Consider the following 23,828-nt stretch of genomic DNA (forward strand, 5'->3'; position numbering starts at 1 on the left):
AAGCAAGATGACACTGCCTTTTTGCTCATGTCAATTTTTAAAAAAAAATTATTTATTTAAGAAAGAGAGAGCACAAGTGGGGGAGGGGCAGAGGCAGAGGGAGAAGCAAACTTCCTGCTGAGCAGGGCTCGATCCCAAGACCCTGAGATCATGACTTGAGTGGAAGGCAGACGCCCAACTGACTGAGCCACCAGGGGCCCTGCTCATGTCGATTCTTAATAGAACGTGGGGAAAAAAAAGGCGCTTAGTTAATCCAGAAAACTAGTTAAGCTCCAGAACAATCTGCAAGAGAAAGACTCCTGTGGGTGGCTAGGACCACAGCAGACATATAAATCACAAACACGGACACATGGGCGCCTACCACGCATGCACACAGGCATGTTCTTCTCCACAAACAAGAGAGTGTTTTTCCTTAAGTGCTATGCCATCGGCATCCCAGAATGGAAAACACACACACATTCGGCATCCCAGAATGGAAATCTGGTGAGCATCAGATATCTGAATCAAGATAACAATTAAGGGACACCTTGGTGGTTCAGTGGTTGAGCATGTGTCTTTGGCTCAGGTCATGATTCCAAGGTCCTAGGATCAAGTCCTGTGTCAGGTTCCCCATAGTGAGCCTGCTTCTCCCTCTGTCTGTGTCTGCCTCTGTGTCTCTTGTGAATAAATAAATAAAATCTTTTTTTTTTAAAAAAAGATAACAATTAATATTTAAATACCAAGAAAACACTGGCATCCTTCACATTCTTAAGGATACGGCCCTGGAGCCACAGTGCATTCTGGAAACCATCCTGCTTTCTGCCCACTTTACCTGGAAACTGCTGGAATGTGTTGTAGCACCTCAGACAGACAGCTTGACATGGCAGGCAAGAGTTTCTAGGTCTCAACCCAGCTCTAGGAGTTCTGACCTCATGGCCCTGCACTCAGGCCCTCAGGCCCCTGTATCCACCCACTGACCCCAGGAGGAGAGGCGACAGTGAAAAGGAAGCATGGACAGAAAGGAAAAGAAGAGGTAGGATAACGTCATGAACTTGAGCTGGTTCTGGCCTCTCAAATGGTACTTGACACTCTCTGTCCCACTGGCCCTGCCTCCTTCCCATTCATACCCTAGTGGTCTGTGAATGTCCTTTCCTACTGTCAACCAGGGGTCACCAGTGACTCCCGAGGCCAGCCCAAGTATTGGGGACCAGGGTCCCCTTGGATGAGGGCAGTTCTTGCCTCTGCCTGACCTCTAGGTCCCAAGCAAATGCCTTTGTGACATTGTTGAGCTAACAGATTGAATCCATCCGCAGGGCGGAAAGTACTTGCCTTGAGTTGGTTTGTAAGAGATGCTGTGGCCCACTTTTCATGATCATTTGACAGACTCACACACTTTTGGGAGAAGACTTCGTACACCTTCTCTTTGGGGAAGTGGTCTTCTCTGTGGGAACGGACTTTCCTGGGCCATGTTCCCCTCAATGGTGCCAATGTTTTAGGGCATGAATGATCTGGCTCTGGTACTATAAAAGAATCAAATGCTTGGGACAAGCCATGCTATCCTTTTAAAAAAAGTTTTTTTAAGGATTTTATTTATTTATTCATGAGAGACAGAGAAAGGCAGAGACAGGCAGAGGGAGAAGCAGGCTCCATGCAGGGAGCCTGATGTGGGACTCAATCTTGGGACTCCAGGATCATGCCCTGAGCCCAAGGCAGACACTCAATCACTGAGCCAACCAGGTACCCCCCCCCCCCTTTTAAAAGATTTTATTTATTTATTTTTGAGAGAGCATGTAAGAGTGAGGGAGTGTACACAAGTACAAGCAGGGGGAGAAGGAGAAGCAGACTCCCCGCTGAGCAGGGAGCCCGATGTGGGACTTGATCCCAGGACCCTGAGATCATGACCTGAGCCAAAGGCAGACACTTCACCCACTGAGACACCCAGGCACCTCAATGCTATCCTAATGGCATTTTCAAAAAGAGTTATGTGAAGTTAGAGTGGTTCAACTACTGCTGCATTTGTGCTGCAAATGGCATAAGCAGGCCTCCCTTGTGGGGCACTGGGGGTAGAGTGCATAATAAGGCAACCACGGCAGAGAAGAACAGTTCTCAGATCTCTAGTGACAGGGCCTCTGGCTTGTGTAATAAAGCCCTGGCACATGTGTTAGAGGTGCCTCTAGAAGCACTGGCATCTAGCTGTGTGAGAGGTGGTGACTCCCTCATCAGGAGAGAGCTCAGAGAGCACAGGTTCTCCCTGTGGAGAACCACTCCTTGCCAGCTGAAGGACCAGCCTCAGTGATCTGATCACTATGGCCTCAGGGAGGAGTATGTGCCCTGCTTAACCTGAGACCCCTGTTGGTGGAAGGCCTAAAATGGTAACCAGAGGGAGTAGACAAGGTTAATCTAATCGTTCACTCACAGGGTTCTTTATCTGACATTTTAGAACCCTGAGGCACAAACGGCACCATTTCGGAAGGCCTCTGACCCAGGGTAATACACAAGAGAGATGTGGGGCACCTGGGGGCTCAGTCAGTTAAGTGTCCAACTCTTGGTTTTGGCTCAGGTCATGGTCTCAAGGTCATGAGATCAAGCCCCACGTTGGGCTCCAGGCTCAGTGTGGAGTCTGCTTGAGGACTCCCTCTCCTTCTACCCCCTCTTGTGCATTCTCTCCCTAAAAAAAAGTAAATAAATCCTTTAAAAAAATACATGGGAGAGATGCCTCATCTCCTTGCAATCCTGCTAATTTAGGGCTGACACCATGGTGGCTCTAGAACTTTGGTGGCAGTGCCCCATGGGAGGCAGGAAAGAAGGGATGGTGCCCCACAGGGGCCTGCTATTGTAAGTGAAGCAGCACTGTCCCTGGCAGGATGAGGCATGTGACAGGCATTCACGAGAATGGGACATTGGAAACGATCTGGATGGAAAGCCAGTTCACATAATCTAAAGGCTTTACACTGAATGTATGGGTTGGGGCCAATGAAACCTGCTTTATGATTTCAATAGTTTACCACTGTCCATATAGGAAGATGAAGTCTAAGGAAATCTGGGCTCCATGAATCCGTCTGACCCTGGGTATCAGTGTCCTATTTATCTGAATAAGATAAAATCCACATTAAGTCAACCTGCCCAAGTGCCCATAAGTAGATGAATGGATAACTGACGGGCTCAGTCAGTTAAGCGTCTGATTTTTTATTTTGGCTCAGGTCATGGTCTTAGGGTCACAAGATCGAGCCCCGCACCAGGCTCTTCCCTCTGCTCCTCCTCCCAATTCTCTCTCCTTCTGTCAAATAAATAAATCTTTTTTAAAAAGACATATTTGAAATGACTGAACTGATCATAACACATGGCTTCACTTTCAGAAGCTAAATATGTTGTGTGAAAACTTTTTTGTATGTTATTCACTTCCTTAACAACTCAAGACTCTCATCTAGAGCAAGGAAAAACTTCCATTGAGTTGCAGACCACTCAGAATTAGTAGAATCTGAATTGCCCCAGATATTCTAGGTTCCGCTCTGGAAAATGTACATTCATTCCAAGGCTGTAGCACACAGGGATGCCATAAAGTACTTTAAGGTAATTCATACAATGAGAATCACAGTAGAGACAGTCCACAGATTCCAGTCTGAGTCAGGTTGAACAATATTTTTAGAAGCACAGAGAATCACAGTTGAAAGGGTTCTCAGGGGTCATTGCATTTCCTTGCAAAGAACTGCCACTGTAGCAGCTGATCTGCTTTCTGCCAGAATATTTTTAATGACTGAGAACTTACCAACTCCTGGGGCAGCCTGTGTAATATTTTTGAATAGCCTCAATTATCAGAAGGCTCTTTCTTATACTGAACTTAAATCTTCCTTATGCTTCTAACCATGGGCACTCCCTGTATTCTAGGTGCATACTGGGTAAGAATAATCCTTGTGCACACACTGTCCCTTCACATTTTAAATGGTATTTATCATATCCTTCCTTAAAAGTTCTCTTGTTTGGGAATATTCCATAGGCCTTCTGTTGCTCTTCAAACATTTCAGTGGTCAACCAAGCTCACCTTAAGCCCTACTTCCACTACCACAAAATCCACCTACTTCCTCTCTGCTCAGAGTTCTTGTGTTGTAGAGAATATGGCTTTGGCCAAAGAGGTCTAGTCTTTGTCCTCAGCCTCTGGGAGATAATCTATGTCATACTTGTTAGAAGGGTCTTTGTTTAGGGCAGGGATTGGCTATACCAGATCAAAGGGAAACACCTGACAGTCTTAGGGTGGGGTCTGACCACACCACAAAGACCAACCGTGTGATTTAGGTCAGGGACTTTGGACCATGCAGTATGAGTTAACCTGTAGACCACGTGCAACCATGTGGGAAATCAATCAATCATGCCTATAGAATGTACCCCCAATAAAAACTCTGCACATCAAAGCTCAAGTGAGCTTTCTGGGTGGCAATACTTGTGCTTACTGTCACACACAGACACTGGGAGAGTAACCCATGTTGACTGGATGGGACAGGGCAACAGAAGCTTCGCATTTGGAACCCTATGTGCCTCTTCCTTGGGCTAGTTTTGTTTTTTTTTTTTTTTAAATTTTTATTTATTTATGATAGTCACCCAGAGAGAGAGAGAGAGAGAGAGAGGCAGAGGGAGAAGCAGCCTCCATGCAGCGAGCCTGACGTGGGATTCGACCCTGGGTCTCCAGGATCGCGCCCTGGGCCAAAGGCAGGCGCCAAACCGCTGCGCCACCCAGGGATCCCTCCTTGGGCTAGTTTTGATCTGTACCCTTTCTCTGTAGTGAATCATTGTCAGTATTCCCAGTGAGTTTTTGAGTCTTCCTAATGAATTACTAAACTTGCGCGTGGTTTGGGGGGACCCTTCAAACTTGCCTTTGGTGTCAGAAGTGAGAGTGGCTTTATGAACTCTTCTAATGTTATAGTTGGACTCTACAGAAGTCTGGGGCTGACTTGGCAATTTGAGGACTACGCTCTCAAATCCCACAGTGTGGCTAATTCCAGCTAGCTAGCTCCTGAGAACCTTGAGGGTAGGAGCTGTACTTTTATTTTGATCTTTTTATTTCGACCTTTCTTTACAGTAACTTGGAAAATGTTAATGACATATTAGCTCTGTGACAGAAGGGGAAAGATCCTGTATTTATTTTTACTTTGCTTAGCATGATGGGGAGCTAAGAAAGTCAACACTTTGATGAAAAACAAGACAAGGGAAAACTAAAAACAATAACCTAGAAGGCAAATTATAGACCTTAGAAAATAGGAAACAGGCCCAAAGTTTTCCCCTGAATTCACAGATTGCCAAAAATTGTGTACGTTAATGAAGCTTAAGATTCTATCAAGAGGTGCTTAATGAGTCAATAACAAGATCCTCTGCAGACTGATCTGTAATAGATGCATGCTCATTGTTTAATCTAACATTGTTAGATGTTAGATTGTTTAATGTTAGATTGTTTAATATTAGATGTTAGATTATTTAATCTAACATTGTTAGATGTTAGACAATCTAACATTGTTTAATCTGTAGGACCAGATTAGGAGTAATGTTTTTATTGTTTACTGCAGTTTAGAATATAAATAGGACTTTGACATTTTCCCCATTTTCTGAAGTTTCACTTCTCTTTTTTAAAAAGGATTTTATTTATTTGAGAGAGAGAGAGAGAGAGAGAGAGTACAAGCCAGGGAGGGAAGAGGAGCAGAGGGAGAGGAAGAAGCAGATTCTCCCACTGAGCAGGGGACCCAAAGCAGGGCTCAATCCCAGAAGTCTGAGATCATGACCTGAGCCAAAGGCAGGTGCTTAACAATCTGAGCCACCTAGGCATCCCATGAAGCTTCACTTCCTTTTAAAAATTCATTTGGCCCCACAAGTGATGGAAGCAGCCCAAGTGCCCATCAGTAGATAAATGGATAAAGAAGTGGTGTATATATACAGTGGAATATTACTCAGCCATAAAAGGAATGAAATCTTGCCATTTGCAACCACATGGAATGGAGCTGGAGAGTATAATGCTAAGCGAAATAAGTCAAAGAGAGAAAGAGAAATACCATGTGATTTCATGCATATGGAATTTAAGAAACAAAACAAACGAACATGAAAAAAAAGTGACAGACCAAGAAACAGACTCTTAACCCTAGAGAACAAACTGGTGGTTACCAGAGGGGAGGTGAGTGGGAGGATGGGTGAAATGGGGATTAAGGGAGGGCACCTTCCGTGATGAGCACTGAGTAATGTATAGTTGTGAATCACTACATGGTATCTGAAACTAATATAACTCTGTATGTAAACTATAAAAACTTCTTCTGGCCTCAGCCATTATCGATGCTTAGACATTCCTATAGTCCAGTCATGTTTTATAGAGCCACCGCAGCCATGCAGGACAGCTTTACTGGTTGAGGGACAAGGAAATATCTCAGTTATGTTGCATTATAGTCATTTACATATACTCTGGGTAAAGACGGGCTCACTGTACTGTGTGGAAACTTTGCTGTTCTTCAAGTGAGCGTGCATTAACTCCAAGGTCAGAGCCTTTGCAGTAATCCAAAAGGGAGTTAGGCACTGATGGGTGACAGAGATGGTGGCAAGAGTCATGTTGTCCTGGTGATAGAGAGCCCCTCCCCTGATACCCACTCACTTCTGTCTTTCTCCGTAGATTTTTAAAGAATTCTCAAAAAGAGACTTAAATGAAGGTTACAAATGGAATTCTTGACATAATGAAATCCTACTCTTGCCTTTTGCCTTCTCCCAAATCTTTCCCAACCACCACCAAAAAATAAACCAATAAATAAAAGAAAAGTCTGACAGTCCTGGAAACTCCCAAGGACTTCGTGTCCTTGGAAATCACCTGCCTTTCCTTTTCTTCTTTTTATTGTACCAAAATATACACAACATAAAATTTACTATTTTAGTCATTTTAAGTATCTAGTTGAGCTGAACAATATTCCAATGCCTGGACATAACCACATTCTGTTTTCCATTCACCTACTGATAGACACTTGGAAAGTCTCTACCTGCTGTTGTGAAGGATGCTGCTGTGAACCTGGGTAGACAAGCATCTGGGTAAGTTGCTGCTTTCATTGCTGTTGAGCATATACCTAGGAGTGGATTCACTGGATAATATAGCAATTCTATTTTTAACATTTGAGGAACTGCCGACCATCTTCCAAGGTGTCTGTACAATTTCTACAGTCTCATCAGCCACGTGTGAGGGCTCCAATTTCTCCACATTGTTGCCAAGATTTATTTCTGTTTCCTTAATAACAGCCCTCCTAATGGATGTGAGGTGGCATTTCACTGTGGTTTTATTTGCATTTCTCTAGTGGCTAATGATGCAGAACATCTTTTCATGGGTTTGTTGGCCATCTGTACGTCTTCTTTGCAAAAATGTCTATTCAGGTCCTCTGCCTGTTTTTGAAGCAAATTAAATTTTTGCTATTGTTGTTGACTTGCAGGAGTTCTTTATATATACTGGGTATGAATCCCATATTACATAAATGATCTGCAAAGACCTTCTCCCATTCCATGGCATTTCAGTCTCTTGATAGTGTCCTCCAATGCCATTTCAAATGAAGTGCCACTTCATTTCTTCAATATTCTCAGATTTTTAACTCACATTTGTGGCATCTATGGTTCAAAAACCTTCCAAAGTTGCTTTTCCTGTGATAGGCCTGCCAATAAGAGTGACCAGACATTGACTATGGAATTTTGTGAAGATGCTTGCCCAATGTGGTTCTCTTTACTTGCTAACCAGGAACCAGCTGGGGAGAACTTGAAAGGCCGTTGTTAAACACATGTGCCTAGGGATACACTTCTTTTGAAATCATGTATAACCAACTTTCAGGAGATGATGAGGGCAACTCTGCCAGAATGCCTTCTGGTATCATATATGGTTTAAAGAAACATGATCCCATGGTCTTCACAAAATGTACCACCGGGATTGGCTCCTGGCACAGAAGGGCAGTGTATAGTAATTGGAAGGAATTAAAAGGAAATTGAGTTGGAGAATGATTTCCATTACTCGCACATGTCTGAAAAATGATGTTACACAGAGGCCACAATGTAAACATTTAATAATTTGAGACAGAGTCTGCAGAATTTTAATGGGGAATGACATGAAGAAATGGCATATTTCTCAAAAAAGAACTAAGGAAGCGGATTCGAGTTTTCCAGTTGATAATGATTTTGTGTGAAAAAAAGGCTATTGTGGCACAACAGTTAAATCTTTTAAGTTGATACATCTAATCGCAAATGGCTATTCATTTCTTACGTGGTGTTAATGTGGCTTGAGTTCAGAACCAAATCACTGACATCCTGCAAGATCCTTAACTGGGCAGTTTGTCAAAGCCACCAGTGACAAGAAGCTTGCAAATCAGGAGTTAATCACATCTTCCTATGCCATTTCTTTGTGCCTCCCCCCTTTAAAAAATGTTTTTCAAAACATCACAGTGTCATTCTGAAGTTCTATGAAGGGCTCTCAGTGAGTTACATACCACGAAGGATGCCTACTTCTTAAAGAACTGAATAAAATGGGCAGGGGTCACTTCTTTTCTTTCTACACATCTAGGACCCAGCACAGTATCTGCATAGAGGCCTTTCTTTTTATTTTATTTTTTTAAATCTTTTTAAATTTATCCATGAAAGACGCAGAGACATAGGCAGAGGGAGAAGCAGGCTTCCTACAGGGAGCCCAATGCAGGACTTGATCCCAGGACCCCAATATCATGACCTGAACCAAAGGCAGACACTCAACCACTGAGCCACCCAGGTGCCCCTAGTGTTGCCTTTCTATAAATATTTAAATAAATATCGAATGAGACCCTTCCCCATCAAAAGAAGTCTCCCATCCAAGCCTCCTAACTCCAAAGTGCTACCTTCTCTTTTTCATCATAGGAATCACGGTCAGAGTAAAACCAAGGCAGATGCCCCTGCCTCAGACTGAACGAGCATGGAGCAGAAGGCTCCCAGTCTCCCCTGAGTGATGGCAGGGAGATGCCAGCTGCCCAAAGCATTCTAGAGGACAGGCCTACTCAGGTGTGCACAGCCCACCATCTTCTAGGACACATGACATGGGGGACGTCTACACCCAGGTTACTGGCAGGCCCCTCTAAAAAAATGTATACAACTTCCCCCCAAGAAGAACAGCCAGATCCACCAAAAAGCCCTCAGCTGAAACAAGACTCTGGCCAAGTCAAGTCAGACCAGTCTGTCAACTGCATCTGTGTTACGATCCCATGGCTTTTCCGAGGTTGATACTGCACAGAATCAAGGTCTCCAGAGTAAAAATGTTTGGTCTCAGCAGGGTGTATAGGGTAAAAGGGCTGATAAAACCATGTGTAGAGTCAAAGTCATCAATACCTTTGGCACCCAGAGCAGATGTTCCACAATAGCAACGGGGGACACAGATATCAGCAGAGGAGATGGTAATGCTGAAGGGTCTTGCTGTGGAGCCTGGAGCTGCCCCATCTTCTTCCCTTCCTACTAACACCGAGAAAATCTTGTTCAGACAAACAGGCTTGTTGGGATGTAGCTCACCCAACTAGTATTCATGAAGAATGGAGGAAAGAGGTAGGCCCTCTACTCGCCCCAGGACTGCACACACAGATGCCATGAGCCCCCTGCTCTGCAAGGCTGACCATAGGTTCCAGTTTGCCCACAAAAGTCTCCATTTATGTGTATTATCCTGCATCCTGCCCAGGTTATGTTGTCTCAAGTGTTTCATTCTTTTACAACAAAATACTATTATTAAGACTTGAAATGACGAGATGGGAAGTTGGATACTCCCAGCCTCCATGGTCCCATACGAGAAGCATGTGGAACACATGCAGGGGACAGGGCTCCTGCCTGAGGACGTGCCGTTCCCACCTCTGGAGAGATGTACGCAGAAATGCACCTGTCACTGGTTACTGCACGCACATAACAAGTAACGGGTCTCAAACACACTTCTGTTTCTCCCTGGAGAAGAACAAGCTACGGTTGTCAAAATCTGCCAGACTTACACATATAGAGTGACTGAACAAAAATTTTGTGATCAATTTTATGTTAACAAACAACTATTTTATTAGGGGAATGAGCAGTTCTCTCTCCACCGTCTGTCATCGGTGAGATTTGAGAAATGTTGGGACTCTAAAGAACTAGCTTAAATGATAGGAAATTGCTGACATTAGATATTTTTTTAACTTTGAAATATATTGTATGAGTTTACCTCGGTGTTCTGCAAAAACGTATTGGAATTTTGGAAATGGGTCTTTTAAATTTTGATCACGCTTTGTTCAAAATAAGTTGTAAGTCTGTTACCAGGTGTTCAACAAATGAAATACAAAAGTCTCAGCCTGAAGACAAACCATAGAGACTCTTTAACTCTAGGAACAAACCGAAGGTCACTGGAGGGGAAGGAGGAGGAGATGGGATCACTGAGTAATGGGCATTAAGGAGGGCATTTGATGTGATTATATAAGACTGATGAATTACTGAGCTCTACTTCTAAAACTAAATACACTATATGTTAATCAAATTGAATGTAAATAAAGAATTTTTAAAAATAAATTCATTTAAATAAAATGAAAACAACTCTTAGCCACTGCACTGGGCATGGAGCTGCTTAAGATCCTCTGTCTTCTTCTCCCCTGACCTTACCTAGGCATTCTCTTTCTCTCTCTCTCTCTCAAAAAAAAAAAAAAAAAAAAAGACACCATTGACATCATAGTAAGCATAGATTTGGGGAAAATGATTAAAATACACAAAAGTGGATTGATAATAAGTATCCTGCTTACTTGAATGTTCTGAGAGACACTATATAAAGATATTTTAAATTTTTTCTTTGGTGTACATGATTTTTTTGGCAAGAAAATATTTTATTTTTTAAGGTAATTTTGATTACAACTATTTTATGAATCCACTAATACTAATGGGTTTGTCAGAAAATATTTCAGCAAATTAATAATATTAACTAACTCTATTACTTTGAAAAATGTCCTAGTTTGGACCATGAATTAATTATAGGGTTCCCTTACTTATCATTTAGAACACAGAGAAATGTATAACAGAGTATAGAAAAATATCCAAAAAAGCAAAATGGTAGTCCAGGTACCTTCTTATCAAGTACAATTAAACACTGTGGTGAAGATATTTTCACAAATCTTATTGAATGGTTTCCTGAGCTTGTAGGAGTGAGGTATTGTCAGGCCCAAAGAGATAAACGAAGTTGGGAACTCACTAGAACCAAACAGAACATGGAAGTTTGCTTTTACCCTGAAGGCATTTGCCAAACCAGGTAATATTCAGCTTAGCTTTATATGGCTTCAAAGGGCATGGAAAACAGAAGACACAGCCAAGAGCCTGCCCAAAGTTAGGATTTTAATAGGAAAATACCCTTCGATACCACCTGCCCCCTGACCATGTAACTCACGTCTGTCTCGAAATATGGCACTGATTAGAAGAGAAATTGTCCTGAGAATATGAAGCCACAGGCTGGTTTGATGCAAGTTTGCAGTTTTAATTCTCAATATCCGGGTGGTCTAAAATTTTTCAACCAGAGAATGTAATGCAGGACATCCTTAATTGGTAGTGATCCCAGTTACCAAGCAGAAGTAAACACAAATGCTAAAGTAAACCATCTTTATCCTCCATCTCAGAGATTTCTCACAAATAAAATGTGAATGCAAATGAGTAGCCCCAGGGTAAGAGTATACACACAAAGAAACACGGCACCATGAGAAAGACCCAGCAGAAACAACAGATGGCCGAATGAGATGTTCAAACATAGATTACAAATAAACAACAAAAAGTTGATTAACATGCTTAAGGAAATTAAGATGTTTAAAGAAATAAAATAAACAAGAAATTCATCAGAGATGACCAATTTCTGCTTCTGGCCATGCTGAGAAGAAAAAAAAAAAAAAAGGAACTAGATTTACCCTACAGCCTTAAACAACTAGAAAACCAAACAAAATATTAGCACAAAAATGGGTCTTGGATACTGGGCAAGAGCAGCAGAGAAAAGTAATCTTTGAGAGAAGAGAAACTAATGATGGGAGCCCTGCGAGCACTCCAGCTCACCTCCTAGAGAGGCCCTGAGACAAAGAAGGAGGTTCAGAAGGAGTGCCATTACCCTACTGAGACCAGTGAGACAAAGGTCAGAATTTGGGGAGGCCAAGGCAGCTACAATTTGTAGGGCAAAATAGAAGAAAAGTAAAAGAAAAGAGCTGGAGAGAGAGAGAGAGAGCAAGCAAGCATTCCATGGGACCAGAAATAACGTGTGTTCAAGCTGACAGAGTGGAAAGATCTGCTAATATATGGCATTTGGGATGCTAACAACAACAACAACAACAATAATGCATGAATCCTCTAACAGTGGCTCAACCTAGCCCTAGGTACTCTGTACCTGCCCTAGCAAAGCCAGCCCCAACTGATTCCAAATAACTTAACTGTGGACATTAGCTCCATGGATCAAAAAGTAAATATAATGGAATCTGGAAAGAATGTTGAACTAGTGAGAATGGAAATCATCATCATTATCAAAACTTGAGGACACAGACAAAGCAGTACCTAGTGGGCAATGTACAGAATTAAGTGCTTACATTGCAGAGAGAGAATATTACATCAAGGAGGCATCTTCAGATGGAGATAAAGAATAGAAAAGCAAACCAAAAGAAAGTAGAGGAAAGGAGATAGAAATTCATTCAATGGAAAGCAAATGTACTATAAAGAACTCACCAAAAAACAAACAAACAAACAAACAAACAAACAAACAAAAAAACACCTCACAGAGCCCAAAGTGGCCGAGACAGTCTGGCATCAGCAGTGGGAGAGAGCCCAGACACAGACCCCCTGCACGTTTGGACACTTGGTAGATGACCAAAGGAGACTTGCAGATCCGTGGGGATTGGAAAAATGGTACAGAAGAGTAGGATCCAGAGTTTACAAAGAATTCCTGATTTGATCAACAAAAGGAGAAGCAACTCTGTAGAAAACTGGGCAAAAGCAACACAGAGAAGAATAATCAACAAACATGAAAAGATACTCCACCTTCCCAGTAATCAGGGAGATTCAAATTAAAGTTACTACAATATTGCCATTCAACACCCACCTGATGGCCACCAATTTTTTTTTTTTTTTAATCAGACAGTTCAAGTGCTGATAAGGTTGGGAAGAATGGCAACTGTCTATGTTGTTAGTTGGTTCTTGGATATGACCATTGTAATCCCACACTGCCCTGCCACAGAGCAGGAGAAGGGAGAGCCTGTGAAGACCTTGGTGTTGAGGCAGGTGTGGGGGTAACTGACACCCTGGGCACTGGGAGCTGTCAGCAACGGTGCCAAAGGAGGACGGGGGTGGAGAGGGTCACGTGAGGGGTCACCCAGTGGAAGGAAGAGGCACCAGCCTTGAGTGCAGAGGTGGTAGTGAGGCACAGGAATCCAACTTCGCTTGTTTATGATTTTGTCCCTTACCAGCTCCACTAGCAGAGGTGAGTCAAGTGCAGTTGTAGATTTCTTTTTGCTTCTGCATGCTCCAGGCTGCTGTGACAAAGGACATTTGGAATGAACCTTCTTTGGTCAATTTCTAGTATGGGCCCCATGGAGTTAAAATGAAGATTAAATTAGTTAATATATATATATATATATACACATATATTTATATATATGTATATACACACACACACACACACACACACACATATATATAAAGAACTGAGCATGGGGGGTGACACATGATGGTAATAATGGTAGTGGTGGTGGTGGTGTAGGGAGTGTTTTGTGGGCATAGTTTGGCACCGAGCAGTAATGTGGATATAAAGTCCTATGAGAAAAAGGAAAAAATCCTGACAATAAATTACAGCACCACCACCAAAAATATCCTGAAAGCATAAGACTCTGACTTCTAGGCACCTGAATTATCGCTAGTGACAGGGTGGCTCACTTGTCACAAAAAGCTCCCTCTACTGCCTAGGAAATTTGAACAAATCAATCATTATCAGCACAACTGTGGTGGTCTTCCAAGTTCTCACTCTAGTGAATAAAATCTCCAGAAAAATAAATGCCTCTGGGGTACTTGTTGGGACAGTCCTGACCGGGGACAGGTGCCTTCTTGGCCAGCCCACATCATGTAAGGAGTTCATAATCTCTGGACCTTATGCATAGGAGCCTCTGGCTAGACTCACTTTCTATTTAAATCTATATAGCAAGAAGGCTTGGTATGATGGGATTCTGCTATATTTGCTCAAACCTTTAGAGAATAGATTGAAATTCACTAGAAACCACTTTCTTATTGTGGGTCACAGAGCTGACCACATGGCCATCAGTTTCCTCTGGATTCCGTAGTGAAGCACTCAACCCTCTGTCTAGACTCAGGTTATGGCACACTGAGAGAGGTTTCACCTCCGTCTCTAATGAGTTTCTTCTTGTTCTATACAGGACTCCCAAAGGCCTGATAATGACTCTGAAAGAGACTTGAGAGATTGTTGTCATATTCTTGCAGCACTTTACTGAGCACCAAATGCCTTCCCGTATGTTACTTCCCTCTCCACATTGTGCGGATGGAGCCTGAGCACCCTTAATTCATACAGGCAGCCTGTGTGGAGCTGAGCCCTAGCCCAGGTCCACCTGGTCTAACTCTGTGTGCTTTCATCATGCCACACCCTGGGGAATGGCATGGTGAATGGAAGGGCCAGCTGTGAGCTCAACTATCCCAGGTCTAATCCTAGCTTACCACTTACTGTACCTGTGGCATCTGATGATTTGCTAGGTCTTTCTGTGTCTGAGTCTTCATCTATAGAAAGGGAAGAACAGAAGCATCTATTTCTAAGGTTCATGTGAGGCGTAAAAGAGAGTGTTTGTATTGTATAGACTGAACGTGCACTCAGCAAATACTCAAAAAGTGGTAGCTTTGCTACTCATTGCTTTTGTACAAAACCCATGGTTCCAAGACCATGTGAAGTGGGTCCTTAAATGGGTCCCTGAACAGAGGACTTAATGACATAAGAGAGATTCTGACTCCATCCAGAAGGTGTTTAGAGAAAATAATCACTCAGTTCTTTGCATTTACACATTATAGGCTCAAATAAATGATGGTGAGGAGAGCCTTTGGCTTTTGGAAAGGTCAAATTCTATGTTTTTTTATTTTAATTTTTTTAAAGATTTATTTATTTGAGAGAGAAAGTGGAGGGAAGGGCAGAGAGAGAGGGAAAGAGAATCTTAAGCTGCTCTGTGCTGAGCACAGAGCCCAATGCCAGGCTCCATCCCACAAATCTGAGATCATGACCTGAGCTGAAACCAAGAGTCAGATGCTCAACCAACTAGCCACCCGGGCACCCCAAATTGTATATTTTTTAAAGGTGGCTAGTTTCCTTTTGCAAAGGAAATCGTCAAGATGGCTTTCATTATTCCAGTAAGGAATCAAGTGGGCTCGTTTGCTTTTTCAGAATTTGATTGTCAAGGGCTCTGGGTTGTGGATCTGTCCATTCCCTACGGTGGTAGAGGCTCAGAAGCCAGAAATGAGAAAGGCCTGCAAGCACTTTCCTGGGCTTTACACAGAGAGACTGTCATTTCACCCAGTGTAGAAAGTTAATCATGAGAGCTGACAAAGCCCCATCCACATGTAGCTTGTCCTCTTTGGCACCAGGATACAGGGTCTTCTGGGTGTTGCTTAAAATTTATATTATTGTCAAAAAATGGGCCACGGGAAGCCTGGGTGGCTCAGTGGTTGAGCATCTGCTTTTGGCTCAGGATCTGATCCCGAGGTCCTGCTTTCCCTCTGCCTATGTCTCTGCCTTTCTCTGTGTGTCTCTCATGAATAAATAAATAAAATCTTAAAAAAAAAAAAAAAAGATGGGTGGCCATTCCCAAATCTGGGGATATTAGCTGGCCACAAGGGCAGCCTTTCATTAGAGTTCTAACACATTCCTGGAATGCCCCTAAGACTTAGACCCTTAGGGCATCAACTCCAAAGCCATGCAATAAAATGCCTATTATAAAGAGAGAATTTAAGTAACTAAACCTCTTGAATGAACTCTAAGACGTATTTGCTTCCACAAAATTCTAGACATCTGGAGAGTTATAATAGTGAAAATCTACTGTATCTTATATTTATTATTATTTATCACTGCCGTAGAGAATATATTCACAGATGACATACTGGAACTTTGTATTTCTTTTAAACATACTCTACAATGTGACTTCTAACCGCTTATGCCTTGTCCTCTCACTTGCATACTGGTTTCTCTGTCCTCCTGGTCTGTGAGCTCTGGGCATCAGCCCTAATGCTTAGAATGGTATTTTATATACCACAGATGTGTGACAAATTGTCAGAGTAACCTGGTGGAGTGAATCTATTTTTGCTCTGTCTTTGATTCAGGAACAAGGGCTAGGGCTGTAGCTTCAATGCCTCTACAGCCCTCCAGAGCTGATATCACCACAAAGAGATACACTTTGTGCTGAAAATGGGGTTCTAGTGGCTACAAAGCAAGTCTAGTGGCCCAAAGGTATCTTCTGGGTTGGGAGGCATGCAATCAAATAGTTGAAGTTAGATGTGTGACTCATATTAGCTACTAAAGAAGTAAGGTCCCTCTAAAGACTCCACCAAAAAAATACTTGGAACTAATTAATCAATCCAGTAAAGTTGTAGGATACAAAATAAATATACAGAAATTGATTATATTTCTATACACTAAGAATGTAGTAAAAGAAGGAGAAATTAAGAAAAAAGATTCCATTTACAATTGCGCCAAAAAGAATAAAATACCCTTTGATTATTACAAAGATCTGTACTCTGAAAACTATAAAACATGGACAAAAGAAATTAAATATGACACAAATGGAAAGACAGTCTGTGCTTGTGGATTACAGAATCAAAGTTGTGAAAATGTCCATGCTACTCAAAGCAATCTATAGATTCAATGCCAATTCCTATCAAAATACCAATGGCGTTTTTCACAGAACTGGAACAAATAATCCTAAAATTTGTATGGAACCATGAAAGACTCTAAATAGGTGAAGCAACCTTGAGAAAGAAGAATAAAACTAGAGGTATCACGATCCCAGATTTTAAGCTATACTAAAAAGCTGTAGTAATTAAAACAGTATGGTGCTGGCACAAAACAGAAACGTAGATCAGTGGAACAGAACAGAGAGCTGAGAAATAAACCCACAATTATATGGTTAATTAATCTACTACAAAGTTTGCAGGAATATACAACAGGGAAAAGACAGTCTCTTCAACAAATGGTGCCAGAAAAACTGGACAGCCACATGCAGAAGAGTGAAACTGGACCACTTCCTTACACCATATACAAAATTAAACTCAAAATGGATTAAAGACTTAAATGTGAGGCCTGAAACCATAAAACTCCTAGAAGAAAACACAGGCGGTAATCTCTTTTATACCACCATAGAAACACTTTCCTAGATATGTCACTCCAGACAAGGGAAGCAAAAGCAAAAACAAATTATTGGGACTACACCAAAATGAGAAGCTTTTGCACATCAAAGGAAACCATCAACAAAATGGAAAGGCAGCCTACTGAAGAGGAAAAGATATTTGCAAATGACATGCTCAATAAGGAGTTAATAGAGTTGTAAGAACTTATAAGATGCAACGTGAAAAAAACCCCAAATAATCTGATTAAAAATAGGCAGAGGGCCTACATTAACATTTTTTTCAGAAAAGACATCCAGATGGCCAATAGACACATGAAAATATGCTCAACATCATTCACTGTCGGAGAAACGCAAATCAAAACCACAATGAGATATCACCTCACGCTTGTCAGAATGGCTAGAAACAAAAAGACAAGAAATAACAAGTGCTGGCAAGGAATTGGACAAAGGGGAACCTTCTTGCAATGTTGGTGGGAATGCAAACTGGTGCACTCTGGAAAACAGTATGAAGGGTACTGAAAAAGTTAAGAATAGAAATAAACATTCCAGGAATTCCACTACTGGGTATCTGCCTCAAGGGAAAAAAATTAACTCAAAAAGAGTCTATGTTTTGAGTTTGTTGTAGCATTATTTACATTAGCTAAGGTATGGAAACAAGCCCAAGTGTCCATTGACAGATGAATGGATAAAGAAAAGGTAGTATATACGCAGTGGAATATGACTCAGCCATAAAAAGAAAGACATCCTGCCATTTGCAACAGCATGGATGGAGCTAAAGGGCATTATGCTAAGTCAAATAAATCTGACAGGGAAAGACAAATACTATAGGATTTCACTTATATGTGGAATCTAAAAAAAAAAAAGCCCAAACAAACCAAAGCAGAAACAGACTCATAAATACAGAGAACATATTGATGATTGTGAGGTGGGGGGGATGGGCAAATGGGTGAAGGGGAGTTGGGAGATGCAGGCTTCCGGTTATGGAATGAATAAGTCATGGAGATAAAATGCACAACCTAGGGAATATAGTCCATGGTATTGAAATAGTGTTGTATGGTGATGGATGGCAGCTACACTTGTGGTGAGCCTGGAATAACAAATAGATTTGTTGAATCATTATGTTGCATATCTGAAACTAATGTAATATTGTGTGTAAACTATATTTCAATTAAAAAAAAGTAGAGTTTCAATCAGGTTGATTTAATGCAAATTAGTGCAAAAATAAGGAACCTGGAAAAAAAAAGACTGTCATTATCTTGATGAGCTCATATGATAGGAGAGATAAGTATACAAACAAATAATTAAAATATAACATCAGTGCCTATAATACAATACCTTCAGAATGCCATCAGGGATTAGAGGAGGGAAACAACTTTTCTGGAACAAAGAAGGGGGAGGGGAGAAAGGAGATCAGACAAAGTTTCAAAGAGGAGATAATATTTGAGGTAAGCCTTGAAGAATAAACAGGAAGAGATGCAAGGATTTTTAATATTAAAAAATTGATTAATGTAATTTACCATATTAAAGGATTAAAGGCAGAAAACCACATGATCATCTCACTTGATGCAGAAGTGGGTTAGACAAAATTCAATGATCAATTTTTAAAAATCTCTTAGAAACCCATCAACAGAAGAATCAATATTCTGTGATATCCTCTGATAATGGGAAAGCCATACATCAAAGAAAATTAACAAACTATAGCTCCACACACCAATATGGATGTCAAGAATGAAATATTGGTTGAAAATGGAAGTTAGAGAACAGCCAAGAAGAGAATATGATTCCATTTGTGTGATGTTCAAAATCAGACCAAACACAAATTTGGGTGGTAAAATCATCAGGCAAGCTTGGAGACTATAAACACATAACCCTGTATGGCGGTCACTTCTGGGAAAGTCAGGAAGGCAATGTAGGCACAGAAGAGGAAGAGCACACAGGCCTTCTTTTGTGTTCTAGTTCCTAACCTGCCTGGTGGGCACACAGACGTCTGATTTGTTATTTCGTAGACTGGGCAGATGTGTCTCTACATCTGGGGATATGACAATTTCACAATGAAAACATGAAAGAGAAATAAATAGAAAGTCACTAACCGAGGAAGGGGATCCAGGATGGTATGGAATATAGCATGCTCTTGAAAACCATTCACTGAATGAATGAATGAACACATAAGGCCATTTGTAGACAGAAAAAATTGCATGTACAAAGCCGAGGGCTGTGGGGGGGTGTCAGGATTCAGGAGCTTATAGGCAGTGTCCGTGATCTGGAAGGCGGGTGTGGCCCAAGTTATGACCAACTTTCCAGGCCATAAAAGGGTTTGACCTCTAGCCTGTAATGACAAGAAACCACTGTGGGATTTAAAGAAAGTGCCGACATCAGATTTGCCTTTTTAAAAGGGCATTCTGGCAGGTGCGTGGGAGGCTGTGAAACTGCGGTTTCCTCGGCCTTCACCAATGAGCATCCCCAGAAGGAAAGAGTGGATGCCTTTTCCCCAAGCAGAGGGTGTGGGATAGTGAACTTTGTTCCAAAAATGACATAGAAGTACTCTGGACACTCTCAAAAATTACTGCAATTGGCCCTCAGTGCAGGAGTTCATGTGCAGAGATGGCAGGTACATGGGAGCGCTACGCCCAATGCTTGGTTTGAAGGAGCTGACGTCAGCTTTGAGGGCACACACATGTAACCATGGGAAAAATGGCATGTCAGAGCACAAAGCTAGGATGTATGTATGTAGGCTTATACACGAGGGACCCAACCTCTCCCTTCATCCCAAACCTGGAAACCACCCTCCTACTGCCCAAATATTTCCTATCTCACTGCTAGGGAGTAAGAGAGTGGTATGGATAAACAAAAGTGAAGAGCCATGGTGACTGCTGCCCCAAAGGACTGAATATTGTAAAGCTCTTAAAGTCGACTACCCTTTAGATTATTAACTAATCTGCTATGACCTCCAGTTGTCTCTTTAGTATATCAAAATGAAACTCAGCTCTATGTTAAATAATTACTGGTACATTAGACGATTTGATACAACTTAACTGCTTCCTGAACATAACTATGTGAAAATTGTTCAATTGCACATGAACTAAATTATCATCTCATTTGCATGGACAAAAAAAATCTATTAATGCTCAATTGAGCCTGAACCAGTTGTGAAACAGGTGAGAATTTATGGTTGGATACCCTGATTGAAGCTCTATTAATGTTCAAGACAGTTTCTTAATGAATTGAGCCCCAACTCATTTGTATGCTCCAACCCTTTTACTGCCTAACTGTGCCTAAATCTGGCCACCCTTGGGTGATCACAGGGCACTCTGGGTGCCCAAGGGCATCTCAAGCACTCTGTGTACTGGCCCTGAACAAGCACCCCCACCCCCCGCCTCCCAGTTTGGCTGTTTTCTTCTAGTAGCAGCATGACTGGTGATACAATGATTAGTTATCATTAAAGGTAACAATTAGCAGTGGATTCAGAGTCTTGGTTTGGCTCAGCAGTTTATCATGATTTGTGTCAGGCAATATCTACATCACTGCAACAAATGACAGGGCAATGCTGAATGGCTCAGGCGTTTAAAGGATGGGTTGTGGGGAGCTTGACAAATCTGGGAACAGAAGAGTATAGACGAGCGGAGGGCTTCAGAGTCATCACATCTGCCCAGGCAGCTTTTGCTACAGCCTTCTGATTCCCTCAGCTTACTTGGACCCTTCTTCCCACAGAGGTTGGTGAGCACTTGGCGCTCATGTATTATTAGGTGTTGGACCTGGCAAGTCCATGTCTGCATCTCCATTAGACCATACTCATCCAAGATGGGTGATCATCTGTGTTATTCTGTTGCATCCCCAGTGCCCTTCATATTGTAGGGGTCTGATAAATATTTTTGAATGAATGAAGGACTACATGGATAAAAGGAGTTACAGATAGTCTTCTGAGTATTTCTCAAATTGTCTCTTATATGCTCAGTAGCCTCTGTCCAACTTATAACAAAATCAGTCCCTGAAAACCTTTGGGTCAGAATCCATCTTGCTGATCAGAACAGTGCTGAGCTCCATGATTAATGGAATTAAACTCTATGTGTCACTTGGGATTGAAAGTATAGGGTGAAATTTATATTATCAAGCTTTGTCCTGAAAATCTCTTGGAATAAAACCCTTCTCTCATGAAACCCAACATGGTCAAGTTTTGCCTCAGTGTTGGAACACATCATGGTCTCTGGATGAGCACCAAAAGTACTTGGCTTATATTTAAGGGCCATATTATATGAACAATATGTATCTTTAATTATTTGAATCACACTCTGGTCAGTGAGATACACAGATACAGTTGAGAGCAAAACAGCATTGGACCCCCAACTTCCACTCACCCTCAGCCTCAATGGACTCATTGGCGGAAGGTGTAGGTCAAGACTTTCACTTCCACAAGCCATTGCTTCTTTGTAAGGAGTACATAGGGTTGGATTCTCATAATTAAATGTCTGTTATCAGGCACACAAACTCTTGTTGAATTAATGTATGAGCTGTCCATTTTAACAAAAGGTAATCACAATCCATTTGGCCTTTTAAAATCAAGGAAGATAGGATAGTGCCAAGTATCCATCAATGGAAGAATGAAGAAAAGGTTATACACACACACACACACTCTCACACACACATCTATGTATAATGGAATATTATTCGGCCATTAAAAAGTTATATCCTAGGGATCCCTGGGTGGCACAGCGGTTTGGCGCCTGCCTTTGGCCCAGGGCGCCATCCTGGAGACCCAGGATCGAGTCCCACGTCGGGCTCCCGGTGCATGGAGCCTGCTTCTCCCTACCTGTGCCTCTGTCTCTCTCTCTCTCTCTCTCTCTCTCTGTGTGACTATCACAAATAAATAAAAATTTAAAAAAAAGTTATATCCTAAAGAAGGTATTTTACATCAACATAGATGGAGCTAGGAGATATTATGCTAAAGCAAAGTAAGCCAATCAGAGAAAGACAATTATATGGTTTCTTTTTTTTTAAATTTTTTTATTTATTTATGATAGTCACACACACACACACACACAGAGAGAGAGAGAGGCAGAGACGCAGGCAGAGGGAGAAGCAGGCTCCATGCACCGGGAGCCCGACGTGGGATTCGATCCCGGGTCTCCAGGATCGCGCCCTGGGCCAAAGGCAGGCGCCAAACCGCTGCGCCACCCAGGGATCCCCAATTATATGGTTTCACTCATGTGGAATATAAAAAGCAGCACAGAGAATCATAGGGGAAGGGAAGGAAAAATAAAATAAGACAAAATCAGAGAGGGAGGCAAACCATAAGAGACACCGAACTCTAGGAAACAAATAGGGTCACTGGAGGGGAGATGGGTGGGGGGATGGGTGCCTGTGTGATATGCATTAAGGAGAGCACATGATGGAACAAGCACGTGTTATATGCAACGGATGAATAACTGACCTCTACATTAGAAACTAATGATACGCCATATGTTCACTAATTAAATTTAAGTGAAATAAGTTTCTAAAAAAAGTTATATCCTGTCACTTGTGACAACAGGGATGCACCTGAGGGCATTAGCAGGGCAAGTGGAAGAAGTCAGACAGAGAAAGACAAATACTGTAGGATCTTGATTAAATGCGGAATTTGAAAACCTGAACTGAGATCCAGGGGAGAGAATGATGGTTGCCAGCAGCAGGGGAGCAGGGGAGCTGGGCGTGGGCAAAGGGGACCTCAGCAGGGCTCTCACTCAGCATCAGTGCCCCAACCCGTGTTGCAGATCAGCACTTAGAAACCACAGGCATTTGACTACATAGTTCTTTGGGAGCCAAGCCTGGAAAAACTTCCCAAATTCTAGCTGATGGATTGGCTACCTTATTTACCAGCTGTGGAAATCCACACAGCTGCTCCCATCAGCCTGGTATTTGAGAAAGCTCATTATCCTGTACACTGACAGCCTGCTGTCACTCTCCCCTCTGGCCTCCCCACCTTCCTTGCCTTTCTCGTCCTCAATGAAACTTCAAGACATAGACTGGGTGATAACTGCTCCTGTTCTGACAGGAATCTCTTCACCCAGAAATGCCTCCATGCACCTACTAGACACTGCCACCTCCTAGGAGCTAGAGAGGGCCAGAAACTGTCTCATTGGCAAGGCCATGCCCGGCAGGGATACAGTCACACTTCTCCCACTGGAGCCAACCGGTAAGGCAGAGGGGCTAGGTGGGGGACCCTGGGGCCCACAGCCTAAGAGAGCATCATAGAATCCACAGCTTTTCCCACTAGTAGGCCAGTGGAATGCACCGTCAGGCAGGATTGCAGAAATTAAGAAAGACAAAAAGCCTCATGACATTTTGCAGAGATCAACCAGGTAGAGCAGGCCAGCATATGAGTTTCATTGAGCACCATTCAATGAGGCCAACCCAAGCCCTGTTCTCCGATCTTCTATCCTGGGTCCTGCACACAGATATTGATAGAAGAGGATCTCATTCATTCCAACATTCTTTTCTGGTATTTCTGATTGTGGTTAAGTG

At 42.2% G+C, this 23,828-nt stretch overlaps 2 protein-coding genes across 8 annotated transcripts in view; one reads left to right on the plus strand and one right to left on the minus strand.

Moving 5' to 3' along the window:
* SMYD3 (SET and MYND domain containing 3) overlaps positions 1-23,828 on the plus strand; it is a 796,483-nt gene that overhangs the window by 753,263 nt on the left and 19,392 nt on the right. For 2 of the 5 annotated variants that reach the window (XM_072830265.1, XM_072830267.1), the window contains exons 12-13: positions 6,956-7,023; positions 8,854-10,411. In XM_072830265.1, coding sequence (XP_072686366.1) covers positions 6,956-7,023; positions 8,854-8,902 — 117 coding nt within the window. In that variant the 3' untranslated portion in view covers positions 8,903-10,411. Of the gene's footprint in view, positions 1-6,955; positions 7,024-8,853; positions 10,412-23,828 lie in introns of those variants that run through there. The other 3 variants (XM_072830259.1, XM_072830262.1, XM_072830260.1) reach the window with 3 other exon arrangements.
* The window catches only part of KIF26B (kinesin family member 26B), a 442,501-nt gene that overhangs the window by 30,728 nt on the left and 387,945 nt on the right, over positions 1-23,828 (minus strand). The gene's annotated exons all lie outside the window — the stretch shown is intronic.

The sequence above is a fragment of the Canis lupus genome, chromosome 6, assembly GCF_048164855.1.
Source record: "Canis lupus baileyi chromosome 6, mCanLup2.hap1, whole genome shotgun sequence".
Lineage (NCBI taxonomy): Eukaryota > Metazoa > Chordata > Mammalia > Carnivora > Canidae > Canis > Canis lupus.